General features: G+C 42.6%; 2 protein-coding genes across 3 annotated transcripts in view; one reads left to right on the top strand and one right to left on the bottom strand.

Moving 5' to 3' along the window:
• PLAC9 (placenta associated 9) lies at window positions 1-12,263 on the top strand. The gene is made up of 4 exons (XM_009939172.2): window positions 1-391; window positions 9,479-9,579; window positions 10,519-10,639; window positions 12,076-12,263. The coding sequence occupies exons 1-4, from the start codon at window positions 334-336 to the stop codon at window positions 12,084-12,086; spliced, it is 291 nt and encodes a 96-aa protein (XP_009937474.2). The 5' UTR covers window positions 1-333; the 3' UTR covers window positions 12,087-12,263.
• A 985-nt stretch (window positions 12,264-13,248) lies between these two features.
• Window positions 13,249-16,836, bottom strand: part of ANXA11 (annexin A11) — a 36,441-nt gene continuing 32,853 nt past the window's right edge. For both annotated transcript variants that reach the window (XM_075422961.1, XM_075422962.1), the window contains 3 exons: window positions 16,511-16,569; window positions 15,796-15,918; window positions 13,249-13,972 (listed from right to left, as the gene is read on the bottom strand). In XM_075422961.1, coding sequence (XP_075279076.1) covers window positions 13,913-13,972; window positions 15,796-15,918; window positions 16,511-16,569 — 242 coding nt within the window. In that variant the 3' untranslated portion in view covers window positions 13,249-13,912. The remainder of the gene's footprint in view (window positions 13,973-15,795; window positions 15,919-16,510; window positions 16,570-16,836) is intronic.

Below are 16,836 nucleotides of genomic sequence, written 5' to 3'. Positions count from 1 at the left end.
GCTGTATTTACAGGATCCAAAGCTCCTCAACACATTCCAATTGTAGCCTGCATAAATAAATACAAGGGTAAAAAAAAATAACTTGGGGGAGCTTGGATCACTGCCAGCCTGCCTGGGTAACTGGACCTTGCGTGGAGCTGGAAGGGTGTTTTTTAGAAGGAGGGAAGCAGAGGAGAACAGCTCAAGAATCTTGGCTCAGCTTGGGCATATTTCCTCCTAACTCTGGCTAAACCTCAGCACGAACGGTTGGACGGAGGAGTCGATGCGAAGCCGGGGAGGGAGGCTGCGGGGCTCGGCACCGGGAGCGCGGCAGAGCTCGGAGAGGCTGAAGCCATGCTTTTCCTTTGGGCGCTGGCATTGGTTTTGGTCCTGCAGGAGCGAGATCTTTTAGGTAAGCGATTCTGAGCTTGCAAAGCAGAAATTATAGCTTAACTGTAGCATGGTCAAAGCCTTTGCAGGGGGTGGGAGGAGGAGGGAAAGAATTACTTACTCTATGGGTTTTATACGAAGGTGACACAGGTATGTGTCAAAATTCTGTGGGAATATTGTTTTTAACAGGAAAAACTCAATTTTTGCACTGTTAAAGTCTGTCCTGGAGGCACACTGCTTTGGTAGAGATTTTTCACCTGTCATGGGAGATACTATCACTATATTTTCAGAAATTTAGAACTGCATTCAGGTGCTGCAGCCAGTGCCCTGCAATCCCACAATTACTGTTCTGGCAGTTTTATTAACTTACACGCTAATTCACCCAGAAATGAGATCAAAGCTCAAGGTGAATAGAGAAAGATTTTTCCTTTATTCAAACCCTTCTTTTTAGATTTGCTGGTAACAGCACTGCATTTTCTTCTCTTCTGCTTGAGATTACTTCTTCCTGAGATTTGGAGGCACTTAATGCCTTCCTCCAAAAGCCTTGGGAGTACGAAGTATGAACACAGAACATCTGATAAGCTTGCATCTGAATTTTACTTTCGTTAACAACAGATTAGTGCTGGAATAACCTGTAATCACATTGTAGCTGACAGTGTGACTGCGAGCTATTCAGCCTGGCTAGTTCCAGGGTTTATAGTCCCCGTGTGACAACAAACCTGGCTTCCCAGCCTGTTTGTATGAAGTCTTTTCTGCTAGCTGAGGTCCAGCTTTATTTTCCCTCTGCTCTTACTTCTTGACAACACACACTGTTTGTATTTCACGGCAGGGCAGTAATTTTCCATTACAGTCAAAACATTTCCTGAAAAACTGCTGGTCTCTTTTGTCCCCAAGCCCCAGTCGCTCTGCCTTGCCCTGACTCCCTCCCACCCAGCTGGCTGTGTAAAGTTTATCGCTGATGAGCTGAAATAGCAATATCCCAGCAAGGGCATGCTAACTTGTTTTCCTTCCAGAGGTACTCACCATCCTCTTGTGAGTTTTGCGAGCTTCACAAAAAAATTGTGAAATTACAGAAGAAAAAAGAAAGGCTGGAAGAAGGTTTTTGTTTACTCCCCCAGAAGTACGGTTTTAAGCTGAAATCATTAGCAAACTCAGATAAAATCCAGTTAAACAGAATAGTACTTGAATAATAACTGCAGTGGAGGCTGGCATCCAGTATCACACCAGGTGGTAGCTACTCGGCCAGGGAGTCATTTCCATTGTCCCAATGGTGTACTTTATGTAATATGGGAATTTTCATGTCTGTCAGGGCCAGGAGAGCACCCTGGCTGGCTGACAGGCTTGAAAAAATCATCCCCACTTTCCTTTTGCTACCTTTGAGTGGAGGAATCTGACTTTTGAATTCCTTACAGATCCTCCCTCCTAACCCACATGGGTTCCTCTTAAAAATGGTTGGGAGTTGGCCAAAGCAGACTTTATGTTTTAGTTCAGCCATGAAGAGGAATAATCTCATATTCACAGTGCTCAGCCCTCAAACAGCTCAGGAGAAGAGGCTGGCTCACTCATGCTGTATAATTTGCATTCTTTATATCTGCTATAACATGGCTCCTCTTCCTCCTAAAACAGTTCACCCTCTTCTCCACATCCAAATATCTCCTATACAACTATCCTAGCTATAATCCTCCCAACACTTTGCCTTTGTTTCCAAAACAAATATATATTCATGCAGAAATAAATACATAATAAAGGGAAACTCTTGTTTGCAGCCCAGAGCATCAGAGTATCCCATCATAATATGCAGCATGAATTAGAGTAACCTACCTGCAAATTACGTAGCTCATGTCTCTTATCAGCCTGATTCCTTGTAGTCATTTTCCATTGCAACAGTGAGCACAAGAGGATATTCCCTGGCTGCTCGTTCAGAAAACCAGCACGCTGGAAACATGTTTCAAGCCGGCAGCTCCCTCACAGGAACATTTTATTGTTATCCTCCTTCCTTTGAATGAAAATACACAAAACTTTAGTGCTTCTTACAATCACAAATATGGTAACACTGCAGAGAAGAAAAGTGGTGTTTCCAGAAGTAATTTTCCTTCTGGCAGACAGCCATGGCAGGGCCCCAGGTTTTGCTGTGCCTGAAAGGAGTGCCCACCAGCAGCACAAACTATCCCTGGCCTCGTACACCCCCCCCCCCCAGCCTCCACTGCTGGGTGAGTGAGTGCTGAAGCTCCATGAGCATTCTCCCATGAGAATGACATGGATCACGATAGCAAAAACTGCCTCCAAATGAAATAGTTTTACACAGAAATACATGGCAGCCATCTCCTGGCCAGGAACAATTTCTATCAAGTCCCATTTCTGATTTCTGCATATTTCACAAGCACGAGTGAGGCACAGTAGGACCAGAACACGTGGCATCTCACTTGTAGGCTGATGGGACAGACAAGTTAGAGGAGTGAGAACTGGTAGGCTGATACCCTGACCCGACTTCAGTAACGCAATACATCCCACAATGCAGGAGATTTCCTCTTTGGTCCTTCTCTTTCAGGAAAAAAAAGAATTAAAATAAGTTCAACCTTAATTGATCCAGGATCTGAAATGATATTCATAGCAGCATATTCTAGATCTTGATAAACAGAGTATGAACCAGATCTGAAAGTCTGGAACTTGACTTTCTGATATGGTTATTTAGCTTCTAAAATTAATAACAATTAATTTCATGGAAGAAACTTATTTCAGGATGTTTCCATCATTATCAGAAGCTCACGAATCCTGGATACCAGAGGAATCCCTTGGATTTTGTTTCATGTTTGAAATCCTTCCAATACTTCACATTCAGGTAGCAGTTGAAGTATACAGTGAATGTATAGATTAAACCCTAAACAGGCATTAAAAACTTTCAATGTACCTTCTTGAAATATTTTTTTAAAAAACCCAAACCAATTGTCCCCCACCCTGCAAATTCCACAAGAGCTTTCTACTGCCAATTCTCTGTCTAATACCCAATGCCTACCTTTCACCCCCCACTTCGGATATTCCGCATTTGCCTTCTACGGAATTTGCAGTATCATTCTGCCATAAAAGCTAGATCCTAATAAAAGTGTGTGTACATATATATATTTACGTGTGTGTGTGTATATACATACATATATTTGCCTGTGTATACATAAGCAAAGCCCTGCAGTTGCCTCCAGTGTAAAGCACAGTAACCTATGACAGTACGTAAGCAGCTGAGAAATTTTACATATTTATTACAATTCCTGCAGACTTTATTGCAATCACTAAAAGCAAGAATTCCCTTATGTTTAAGCAACTAGCAGCTCTGAAATCTAGGAAGAGGTTCAGAGGTGCCTAAATCACAGCTAAGCATTAGGCAGCGTTTTACGGATTACAGCCTGGGAAGATGCTTTATGCCCAGTTAAAGAAACGTTCCTGAGAATGGAAGAATTTGAAGCCAGCCTGCGCTTTAAACACCTTTTCCAACACAACACATTCTATCCAAATCAATTATCTTTGGTGTCCTAAAGATAAAATCTGATACGGATTAAGTTATATATAATTCAGCTTAAAATGAATTTAGGCACACTGGTGATAACGAAACCAGTAGTGGTGCAGAAAGTTAATCCAGTACTTCCACATCTAAGGATGCCAATGTAATTAAGGGTTGATATAACTAGAAACTAAGTTTGATGCCTTTAAGAACAGCCCCCAAAATTAAATACGACTAACAATCTTGGCTTAACATGGTTTTAAGTCTGAAAGCACTAATACTGGTAGTCTTAGTACTAGTTCAGTTTCAAAGCAATTGAACCTTTCCTGTATTCAGCTGCAAGGTAACTTCACCAACTGCTTTTGTAAACCGTGTAATTTCTTGAACTCACACTTCAAAGTTACATACACATGTTAAAGTGGAGCCCAACATTTTACATCTAGACAAGGAATAATTTAAGCAAGGATCAGCAAATCCCTTCAGATGTCTGTTGCGTCCTTCCCACACTGGTTAGGGGGTTCACCATTTGAACCTGATATTCTAGTTCATGACCTTTTAGCTGTTGGAACATAAATCCATTACTACCTCCATCATGTTACCATTAACAGCCCTCTGGCCACCTTATGCTATACGCTCCAGGAACAAAAAGATACTGCTAAACCTAAGGCAGCACAAACAAGAACACAGAGCATAGTGTTTTCTTGACTAGTTACACATGTTCTCCTTTATTCCCCTCGGTCTATCACATGGTTTCAGGCTTCCTTATCTGCCATCTGGTTCCTGTTTCAATCTCACTTGGCTCTCTTTTGGCTAGTGGCCTGCTTTGCTTTACCCCTCCCTCCCTACTGTGCACAACACGAGCTCTCAGTTAACCTGCAAAATCACACTGATCATAGAATGATGCAACAGGAATTTCACGACCAACAGGCAACTTTATGGTCACTCAGCTTGACCTTCTCCATGACACAGAGCAAAGGACCCAACCCAGTAATTTCTATATCAAGCCTTTTACTTCAGTTTGAATAGCAATGTGTCTTTAGGAGGGACACTTTTAAAGACCTGCCAGATCTGTGCGACTGCGTACTTCAGTTCTCTCAGTCCTACTGACAGCAGCAAATGACAGTGAAGAGGCAGGTGCTTGATGCTGAACTACTTGGAGAATCAACATGAACCATCTGGATAGAAAGAATCCAGATGCTCCTAGAAGGGGACTTCTTCAGAGACTGTGTAGCAGCAACACATTGAGGGGCTGGGGGAATATTTCATATGTACGGGAGGCAGAGGAGCTCAACTGAGAGGCTTTCTAAAACTAAGGCCTTTGCTCTTAACCTGTTTGCTAAGGTTGTTTTAATTCTTAGCTCATTGCTCTTTCTATCCCCTGCTATAAGATCAAGTTTTGTAGAGTCAGGCTGACCATGACACACAGATCTTCACTCTTCATCATGTTTCTTCTTTCAAACATTAAGCGTATTCTTCTATTAAACATATTCTTACTAGCAACCAGCTGGGAGATTCTCCATTTCCCTGCCCCATCTGATTGCAGCACAGCACGGGGCACTGAGAACCACCCAGCATTACGGGCACCATCAACGTGGCAGAGGGGACTGAAGCGGGGGAAACAGGCACAGGTCATTGTCTTACCTTGAACAAGGGAGTTCTGATTCTTGATGGAAAATAATCACCTATGTATCAAATAGAAGGGACTTCAAGAATTGAACTAAGCATCTCACTTGCAGGGAGAATCAAGTGGGAATTTGTAAATGGGAAATTAACTGAAAGGTAACTTTCTCTGTGCCGTATTAAACATTACAACAAATATCTGCCTGATGTAATCCACTAAGTTTCAAATGAGATATTTAAGACATCGAGATACACCTCCTACACGCTTGCTTACGCTGTCAGAAGTTGCAAATACCCACATATTTTAAATACCTAATTTATACAGCATACAAAGAAGAGTTTACTTTTAAAAGCTGTTAGTTTCAAAATTTACTATCAAAGTTTTCTGCATTTATGCATGTGCTTGGACACATAGGCAAATAAAAATTCTAATTTACATTGTAAAAGTGTTTCTTCAGCAACAAGAGAGCAAGTACATGGAAGCATCCTAAAAGAATTTGCTTGTGTGGCTCGCAGCCTTCCATGCTTCACCCTCTTTGCGAGGCGGCTGCTATTATTACGTGAGGTAGAGATGCTGCTGGAGAAGGTCAGTGCCAAAGGCAGGCTGTGTCATTTTCTTCCACCAGCTGCCATACAGAGGAAGGCAGTGCTGAAAAGCGGCATGTGATTCTATTTGAGCACATTGAAATTATTGCTTCAGCTGAACTGCCCGACCATAGTGACGCGGATACGTGCCGTATTTACAAGGCACCGGATGTGTCCTGTGAACAGCCCATCCTGGAGACAAAGGCTGCATGTTAAGACCTAAAGCCAGACAACAAAATAACAGTCAGGGGTTTTTTAGCAGCCACAGCCTCAAGCCAAGGCTCAGGAAACAGAAGAAGACTACACTGACCAAAGTGCTGGCTGCCCAGCCCGCAGCAGTGACCGCCCAGGTGCACTACCCTGCTGTGGCACGGTGGTGAAGGGCTAACGGCAAGAGCCCCTCTGCTCTGGCGTGAAAGGCACTAACCAGACACGGGTACGCAGGGCCCAGCCGAGAGGGCTGCTGCTCTGTCAGCCCTCAGCTGGCTACGTACCGTGAGGTCTGGGAACTAGGCGTGCTTTGGTTTCTGCTAGCTCTCATCGCTTGATAACAACTGCTATCAGGTGCTTCCCGAGACACTTAGGCTTGGACTACTTCTCAAACTTTTTAGGCACTGCACTAGTCCTGTGGTTCTGGGTAACATCTTACAGCCCAGTCAAACTAGGACATTTCCTCCTCCTTCAGTAAGCCCATTAGAGTTATAATGCAGCAAAGTGCTCCAAGTGTCGCAAAGCTCTTTGTGCCAGCAGAGATGAACCAGCCGCCCCACAGCACCAAGCACTACCGAGTCCTGCATTTCACAGCAACCCCTTTTCCTGCTTCTCTAGACTTGCACGCACACACAAAGCTGTGCAGCGCTTTGCTAACCTCACAGTGAGATGCAACAACCCTACGCTGGCTATACATACCTACCACGGCGCACCTGTGTAGCACAAATGACAGGCTCATCCATCACATCTAACCTCCCCATCTACGTGCACCTGCCTAGAGTAGCAGTCAGCACAACGCTGAGGTTTGTGCTAAACAGAACACTCTTTCATACAGTAGGGCTAAGCTAAAGGGATGAGTAAAGTGGCATTTTGGGCAAGACCTTATACAATTTCTGCTTCAAAAAGTCACTTTGCAGATTTGAGGTCCTGTATTAGGAAAAAGGAGCCCTTGCACAGCACCAACAGGCATGCCCACCGTGCTGTTATGCAGTTTGGAAAGGCCAGAGAGTCTCTGGGTCAGAGTCCTATTCAATCAGGACAGACAGCTACTTCTGCTTCTCCTACAGCAGAGCTCTGGGCTTTCTTTCATGGACCAGCATGACATAAGATGTATGATCAGAGAAAGAGAAGTGGCCAACGCTAACTTGAGCTAGCCAACATTAACCCTCTTGCATTTCCATTCCTAGGGAATGGACAAAACTAGACAAGCCTGGCATGTAACTTAGGACTGGCCAAAAGCTCTTTTAACAGCCACATACAACAGGTGAAATCTGGCCTTCACCCAAACCTTCCATCCAACCTTGTGATCCAGCCATCTACAGCTAGGTTAATCCAGTGAAAAATAACCTCCTGGGGGACTCTTAAATTCTTCCATTTGCTCTTAGCCCTCCTAATGATTTCTGCTGCCTCTTTTCACAGCTCATTTGTAGTTAGATCTGGGAATGTTCCCAGCAGTCCACAACTGATCCGCAGTTACCTCACCACCAATGCCTCGTGCTCGCTCTTAGTCCTCTCTCCAACGTGATGGGTGGCAGTTCAGCATACAGCTGAATCGGGCCATCAGGCTTGATGCTGAAAGCTAGAGCTGGGAATATTGGAAAGGTGGAAATGTTATTAATCTCTGACAGTGAAATGGCGCTTACCTTGTTATTATCCTATTATTAGGAAAGGCAAGGTTTGTAGACTGCCCACTGCTTTGTAACCTCCATTTCTGACACAGAATTTCAGTATTTCCATATTGTTCCAACCATGGCAGAAAAAAACATGTAAACAAGCAAAAATTTTGAGAAGTAGCATGGTTCGCTTGACCACTTAGTTACGAGGTAACAAAACTCCCAAAACACCACCAGCAGTAGCAAAGAGGAAAAAAAAAGGGCAACTGCAAAGCAGCTAATTAGTGTTTAAATACCTGCCACATTTCAGCAGTCTCATGCAAACAGGTAGATTAATTCTTTGGGATTCTGTCCTAACAGCACCACCTCCTGGTGAAGACACCAAAAAAACCCAAGTCAAATCTTGCAACTAAACAACCAAAAACTCTCTCTTCAGCTCTGCCAAACCAATTTCTGAATAACACCTAGTACGTCAGATCACATTTTAACCCTCTCCTCCCTGCCCTCTGCCGTCCCGTTTCAATCATACCATTCCAGCTCAGAGTATATCTCTCATCCCATCAAACTGCGATGGCTACAGCCCTCACAGACATGTCTTCGCTATCCAGAAGCCTTGGCACAGACTCATCACAGCGAAGCACTGCAGCAGCTCCAAATCACTGCTCTCGCACAACAATACTGAAGACAGAACTAATTCTTACATTTCTTACTGCTCATTAGAACGCAAGCTCACAGTTTCGTCCTTGTCTCTGTTACAATCAAATGACAACTGCTGCTTTCTCATTATCAGAGCCTCTTCAGGCCTCACACCAGAGCAAGACCCAGCTTTACCCGGAGCAAGATATGTTGTCACTTTAGTGGGGTTTAAAATACTCTGCTACAGTTCTGTGCACACATATTAAATTTTAAATGTTGCACAAAAGTTATGAGAAGGAGATTGGCTCCATTAAAGCATGGGCACCAGCAGGTACCGACCTTTCATGGACTAGAGCCAGCAGAATGGAAGGTTCAAAGAGCAAAAGCTCATGAGTACTGAGGGGTAAATACAGATAACTGACAGAGATAAGTGACTGTATATAGCACCATATACGGTGACTCGGTCAGCAAATGACATCAGCTGTGCACACTTTTATTGTTTCCCTTCCCATTGCAAAATCAGACTGTTATGGACAAGTTTCTGGCACACTGGAATCACCAGCTTGTATCCATTCAGAGCATAAGTGGACAAAGTTTGGTACTCCTCAAAGCTTTACCGTACCAGCTGCTTCTGAAGAAAGTCACCCTACACAGGCAGGAAAGAACAGACTGTGTAAAACAAGCACACACACCCCCCAACAAAACAGAAAAATACCGCTGGCAAGAAAAAACCACCTTGTTCCAACCAACCGTGAATGTGTACATGCAAGGAGACACCCACAGCACTGGGGTATAGCTGTAGTTATTAGGAGAAAGGTGCAATTTCTACCCCAGACTCCCAACATTTGGTTTCGTAAACAATGCTGTTTAGCATGCAAAATACCACCTCAGAAGTCAGAAAGGTAATGACTGCTATTAAAAAGCTCCTGCTAATTAACTGTGGCTGTTTTTCCAGCTGCTGCAGACCCTGCCAGCGTGTTACCTGGAAGTCTGGGAAGAGCAAGCTGGTGTGACGAACATGACAAGATCCACGAACGCTTAGATATTATTGAAGAGGTAAGAGCTATTGCGCTGGCTCCTGGACCTCACCGAACCTCTGCTCCATCCTTCTGACCAAAGAAAAGAAGAATGATGTTTCTAGACACTGCCCCTTCTTGATTTTATTCTATTCGAGGTGTGACTATTTTTTTCAGAAGTCACGGTCGTAACTATCCATAAAGCCACTATTATGAGAAACAAATAATCTTGATGAATTCCAAACAACTGATTAACCAATCACTGACTACTACATATCAGCCTTTTCTAAACTGTTTATAACTGTGCCTTTAATGTAACAATCTCAGAACCCATGCTTGTCAAGTTTCACATCTGCTCATGGCTAGATGTGAATTCTGCAGGTGACTCTGAGACCGACGGAGGAGTTCCTGCTTGCTCCTGCAGACGCTCAAGAGCCAAATGAACTCTGTGACTGGGATTCTAGGAAAGCTCCAAAGTTTTCATTTTTTTCTGTGGTGTCTTAAGTACTCACAAGATACATGTCTAGTGTCAACTGTTCCCAGCTGGGTAGCTGCCAAACTGGATCCTGGTGGTTCTCAAATGGCATCAATACCTCTCTCCCACTCTAGTTCCAGCCCTCTTCCTTCCACCCCATCAGCTCCTCTTGCCTTCTGTGCAGATTCTTTTCTTGGATATGATGGTGGCTCATAAAAGAGAGAATTAAAAGCAAATTAATGCAAAGCTCCCTCCAAGAAATCAAATTACAGATGATTCTTTATACAGAGGTGTGATAATTTAACTCTCATTTAATACTTCGTGCCACTAGAGGTCAGCATGACCCAAGAAATATTTGAATCTGCACTGCACAACATAAATTTAATTAGCTGTTAACATCATGGCACATTAGATTTGCACTTCTGCTGACACATCTGGTGCAATTGCCTCAACTTGATCCTTTGACTACCCCTTTTCTCCATTTGTCTCCCTTGTTTTCATTAGAAGGTAATAAAAACAGTGGAGCATCTAGAATCAGAAGTCAAATCACTTCTCAACATCATCAGTGAGACAACATCAAATAGCCCCATCACTCCAGGAACCCCACTTATAGACATTTTTGATGGTAAGTACCTAGTGGCATGCAACCCAAGTTGAAAGTACTGTTGTATATGTTATTATCAAATATGTCATCATTTTCCCCCGCAAGATGTGAAGGAATTCCTTCACTCAATTCAGTGCAGCTAAGGCCTCAGTTGAAATACTGGCTCCAGTTTTGAACACTAGGTTTCAACAACCACTAAAGGGGGGGAGGGAGTGAAAAAGGAAGAAAATCCCACAAACAAAAACCCAGCCAAGGAGGTAGATACGTGAGCTACACAGAAAGGTTGTTAAATTTGGGGTGTTTAGTCTACATAATATCGAAGTTGCCCACCAGAATGAATAAGGCTGCCACAAAGATGAAAGCTGCGTTTTCTTTCCCATCACAAAAGTGAGTAAAACACGAAATAATGCAGCAAGAAAGACTCCAGCAAAACACAATGCAAAGCTTTCTTGCAAGGACAGTGACCCACTGAAATGATACGGCTGTAGTTTCCCCCGCACTGGAAATGTTACACAAGCATCACACCTTAGAACAGCAGGATGGACTAAGCAATCTCCAGGTCTCTTTCAGTTTTAAGATACTGTGATTCTTTAGTTTCATGTGTGACAAAGCAAGGCAACAAATTACAAAAAAAGTTATTGGAAGCATCACCATTTTGGTATCTTAAATCCAATTTTGACATGCAAGCCACTCACATAAAACAAGCTCCGGGTTAAACGATTTTGGAATAAATTAAACCACAACAGGAATTATTTGGATGAGACCACCTATCCTACACAGCTTCTTATAATGCTCTGTCCTAATATCAATAGTGCATTTGACAAGGTAAGAGACACTCCTGGTGGAAACCAAACTTCCTATGGAATGGTATGAGCATCCACATGTTTATGAAGTCAGTTTTGACAGTGTTGGTTTTTGCATTTGTTCATTTAAGATAGCTATATGTGGGTACATACACACATGCATACTATAGCGCACTTCAGTGATAGAGGACGGGCTCCAAGTAGACCGCAGTAGAGTTTATGTTGGGTTTTAGTTCCTGCAGTTGGCTGTATGGATCCGGTTACCATGACTGACATGTCCTCACCAACTTTGTTATTCACTAAAATTTCCAGTTTTCTCTGAGGGGCAGTTAACAGCTAACAATTAAGCTCTTCCCTTGCAACAATAAGAAAAGTATTCCAGCAAAGCGTTACAATGAACTTCAAATGGAAATCCTACATCAACCTCGGTATATTTGCAGCACATCTATAGTAATTACTGCTCAGATGGAGCTTGCAACAACTGCCAAATGGCTCAAGAATTGCAGATAGGACCTTCCTTCTGTGATCTGGTGAATCAGAGCGACAATTCCCCACTTTAAAGTAGCAGGATTCATGTTTTAAATGATGTTTATCCACAAAGATTGATCCTGATGTTATAACAAAAAATAATTACATCAGCTCTTCTCTATGCAGATACCAGCTGAGCACTGTGAAGACAGAAGACAGCTGAACGTAACAGTACCATTGTCATAAACAGTTGCACTTTTGTTCATCTAATAAGCTTGCGTTTCCAGAATTTGAGCAGGGATGAACAATCCTCAGCTTTAGTTCGCCACCTGTGTTCCTGTGCTTTATAATAAACAGGTATTTGCTTCTACACATTATTTCAAAGTTTTATATTCTAAATCTTTCAGCACCCCTACTTTATCAAAGCTGCATTTCAAATACAGCATTGTCAGTGAGAAAACAAGATCAGGTGGCATCTGGGACTAAAGCACAGCTAAGAAACTTCCCTTAATTCAAAAGCTTACTCCTTCCCGGTCAAAGAACTGGACCCTTGCTCTCAGTGTAGATCAACGAAGATACACTTTCAGCTGCAATTTCCTCCCAAGATACGCTTAGATTGTCTGACAAAAATGAGTGTATAGAGTGGTCTGGCGTTGGACATAGTCCCATTGCTGCCACTGACTGACACAGGAGTCTTACCAGCTCGTCCTAGTCAGAACTGGGACTAGTCAGTATTTGTCACTGGGACGCACAGCCACCTTATTCTGTAATCTTCACACTCTTCTCCCTTGCTGTAGCGACAATGCAAACCAGAATTAATTCCAACATTCACCCCCATGACACCCCCATTTCCTTCCACAAGAAACAGCAACACAACTTCTTCCAGGAAAAAAGACCTGCCCGACTTTCACCGAATGGAGAGAGAGCGCGCGTATGTATGTGAAATAAGAGGAGGAATTTGCACATTCTTGATTAACAAGCACTCTCTTTTCACTGACCTAGCTCCAAACCTCTTCCTCCTCTTGTACCTTTTTTCTAATCTACATGTTTCTACTTTGAGAGTGAAAAGCTGAAGAGATGTCATCCATGCTAGCAGAGAATAAAAATTCAGAGTTCCAAGAGTTAGAGAAATTACAACATGCACAATGAAAATCCTCAGCAATAGCTACAGATTACACGTATCACATACAGACAATTGCTCAACAGCACACAAGTCCCAAACTCTTGTCAACACAACAATTTCTGAGTAATTCTGCGGACTCCAGCAGAGAACATCTATGGAAAAACTAAGTTAAATAAACTGAATCATCACTCACATGTAAATCAACATGAACACCAAAAAGCACAGTCTGCAAAGAGTTAGAAGATAGACAGCTTTAATTTCGTAATCTCTTCTTACATACATATATTAAGGCACAATCCAAAACCTTAAAACATTAACCATAGAATCGTTACTACTGCCTTGTGACAGCTGCCCTAGCGAGAATGAAATGTGGAACACCTCTTCCTTCAAAACAATCACGGAAAGTAAACGCAACTTGACAAAACTTCTTTAAAACAATCTTAACTAGACACAAAAACTCACGGCTGTTCTCTCCACACATCAGGGAGTAGGCCAGCATGAAACCAACTCTGCATACAATATACATAAAACTTCCATTAAAATAGCATGTAATGTTTATACAAATTAAAACCTTAAATCATGCAACTGTGATTTTTGTTCCATAAAACAAACATATTATTTCAGCATAATATAAGCAGAAAAGAAATAATGACCTGTCATTCATGGATGGCTGAGTGTACTACACAGAATCCTGAGCAGATGGCACATAAGCTTGATATTTATATTTTTTTGGCATTTATTACCTATTATTTTCAAACTGAAGAGAAAATATATGCAATCACCTTTTAAAATGTAATTGCTTTAGAAGAAACAGGTCATTACATATTTAATTCTGGAGGAAAAAAAAGATGCTTTAAAAGCAAAAATAGCAGGTTTTTAAAGAAAAGCTCAATGCTCCACTTAGTCATTTCCACCACACAACTTGAGTAGGATTTTCCTGTAGTCTCCTGAAGTATCACCCTGGAAAGAAGCCCAGAAAAAGAAAAGTTGAAGACTTGTGCATTGAAATAGAGGAAAAAGAACTGTAAGCATCCTGAAAATGACACTAATGACCAAAAGAGACGAAGCCAGGGCTGAAAGAAAGCAGGTGCTAACCTCTTCACAGAAGGGGGAAGGGGAGAAAAAATTAAAAAGCCTGCTAATTAGAAACCACTCTAATACAAGTACACAGTCAAATCTATCTCTTCCATAACTGAAACTCAAAGTGTCCACAGTGAATATGCTTCTTTAGCAAAATGAATTTGGTATACAGGCTCAATTACTTACCTGGGAGTGGTTCAACAAAAAAATCTCACTGAAAAACTGCCTTCCAGCAAAAGCTATGAAATAATGAAAAAATTAACACAGAATTCCTTTTCCTTGCAGTCAATGTGGATATTTTTCCAGGGATGGAGAGTGAAAGTTTACTCTTTATTATGTTAAAACATTAAAAACAATGCCCTGATATTAAAAGATACGTCCTAAAGGAATTGGCTGATGGAGTTGCCAAGCCACTCTCCATGATATTTGAAAAGTCACGGCAGTCAGGCGAAGTCTGTGGTGACTGAAAATAGGGAAGCATTGCATCCATTTTTAAAAAGAGTAGAAAGGAGGACCCTGGGAACTACAAACCTGCCAGCCTCACCTCTGTGCCTGGGAAGATCATGGAACAGATCCTCCTAGAAGCTATGATAATGCACATGAAGGACAGGGAGGTGATTCGAGACAGCCACCAAGGGTAAGTCCTGCCTGCCCAACTTAGTGGCCTTCTATTATAGAGTGACTACACCAGTGTACAAGGGAAAAACAATCTATCAAAAGGGATGTTGTCTAGCTGGACTTCCGTAAGGCCTTTGACATGGTCCCCCACAACATCCTTCTCTCTAAATCAGACAGACACTGATCTGACGGATGGACCATTCAGTGGATAAGGAATTGGCCGGATGGTTGCATCCACAGGGGAGTGGTCAATGGCTCAATGTCCAGATTGAGAATGGTGACAAGTGGTGTCCCTCAGGGGTCCATACTGGGACCGATGCTGTTTAGTATCTCCAACCCCCAGTATCAATACAGACTGAGGGATGAAGGGATGGAGAGCAGCCCTGCCAAGAAGGACTTGGGGGGTACTGGTGGATGAAAAGTAGGACATGAGCCGACAATGTGTGCTCACAGCCCAGAAGGCCAACCTTCCCCTGGGCTGCATGCCCAGCAGTGTGGGCAGCAGGGTGAGGGAGAGGATTCTGCCCCTCTGCTCCGCTCAGGTGAGACCCTCCCGGGAGTCCTGCATCCAGCTCTGAAGCCCTCAGCACTGGAAAGACATGGACCTGTTGGAGCAGGTCCAGAGGAGGCCACAAAAATGATAAGAGGGCTGGAACCCCTCTGCTGGGAGGAAAGGCTGGGAGAGCTGGGGCTGTTCAGCCTGGAGAAGAGAAGGCTCCAGGGAGAACCTATTGTGGCCTTTCAGTACTTAAAGGGCTTATGAGAAAGATGGGGACAAACTTCTTAGCAGGGCCTGTTGCAATAGGACAAGGAGTAGTGGTTTTAAACTACAAGAGTGTAGATCTAGACTGGATATAATGAAGAAATTTTGTACAATCAGGGTGGTGAAACACTGGCACAGGTTGCCAGGTGGTAGATGCCCCCTTCCAGGAAACATTCAAGGCCAGGTTGGAGGGGGCTCTGAGAAACCTGATCTAGTTGAAGATGTCCCTGCTCATTGCAGGGGGGTTGGACTAGATGGCCTTTAAAGGTCCCTTCCAACTCAAAGCATTCTGTGATTCTAAGATAAAATTTCCATGGCTTACAGTGATATCTGTGTAGAGAGATCTACCATACATCCGCTTGTATTCTGCACGTATGTCCAGCAGGTCAACCTCACTGCGTGATACCATGATTCGAATCAGAGTTCTGTCTTTTGTTCCCGCTCCCTGAAACAAACAAAACAATATAATATATTAGTAATGTGCGGAAATGCGGGATGATACAGCACCACTAAAAACATCAAATAAATCATCACCCCACAAATGGCCAACTGTTTACCAGCATATCCTCATTGACTTCAATAAGCTTGAACAGAATTTGGCCTGTCATGCTTTAATAAATTAAATTTACTGGTAGGACACTAAGAGTCATTTCTCTGAACAAGAACAGTTAGAAAAAGAAAAAAAAGGAGGGAAGATTGTCAGAGGGACAGGGGGTTAGGAAAGTTTGATGAGTTTAATGGCCTATTTATTTATTTCAGCTAGACTTCTCTACTTTAAAGATACCAATTGCCATGAGTCTTAGGCAGATTTGTGTTTTACCAAATGAAGACTTTGGTATGGTTGTATGCATCTCTTTGTTAAGCGGATAAAATTAGCTAGATTTTTCCAGCCTTTCATAACAATGACTGCATCTTGTTAGTCATCTGCCCACTGAGAAATGTAATACCTTCAGCTGAACAATTCATTCCAATGAGCTGTACAAGCATTTTTAAAAAAAGCATACTAGAATTATATGCATCTTGTCACAGGCACCTACCTTCATAGCTTTGTGCAATCTCTCTGCAAAAAAAGCAGGTGTGTTCTTGAGACACTTCACTGCAAAAAGAAACATTACAAAAATCAGGTATTCCTCCTCAATCAGAACTGAGAGTCATTTTTTGAGCTTACCCTAGATAGTCACATGCTTTAATTTTACATAAACATACATTGGATACAATGCAGCTTCCACTCCTTCAGTTAGTCACTGAAATGATTTTTAATCCAAATAGTAGCCACAATAAAGTTGAAGAACCTACTATGCTTCATGGCTCAAAGCAAACTTTTCCATCACTACAAACCTGTGTGAAGCAGCCATAACGAATC

Source organism: Opisthocomus hoazin, chromosome 6 (assembly GCF_030867145.1).
Source record: "Opisthocomus hoazin isolate bOpiHoa1 chromosome 6, bOpiHoa1.hap1, whole genome shotgun sequence".
NCBI classification, from domain to species: domain Eukaryota; kingdom Metazoa; phylum Chordata; class Aves; order Opisthocomiformes; family Opisthocomidae; genus Opisthocomus; species Opisthocomus hoazin.
Note: the sequence above shows the minus strand (reverse complement) of the source record. Positions and strands in the feature narration are given on the sequence as shown.

Coding starts and splice junctions, on each gene's coding strand:
- PLAC9 (XM_009939172.2), top strand. CDS start 334: ATGCTTTTCCTTTGGGCGCTGGCATTGGTTTTGGTCCTGCAGGAGCGA. Junction 392..9,478: donor GCAGGAGCGAGATCTTTTAG/GTAAGCGATTCT, acceptor CTGTTTTTCCAG/CTGCTGCAGACCCTGCCAGC. Junction 9,580..10,518: donor GCTTAGATATTATTGAAGAG/GTAAGAGCTATT, acceptor TGTTTTCATTAG/AAGGTAATAAAAACAGTGGA.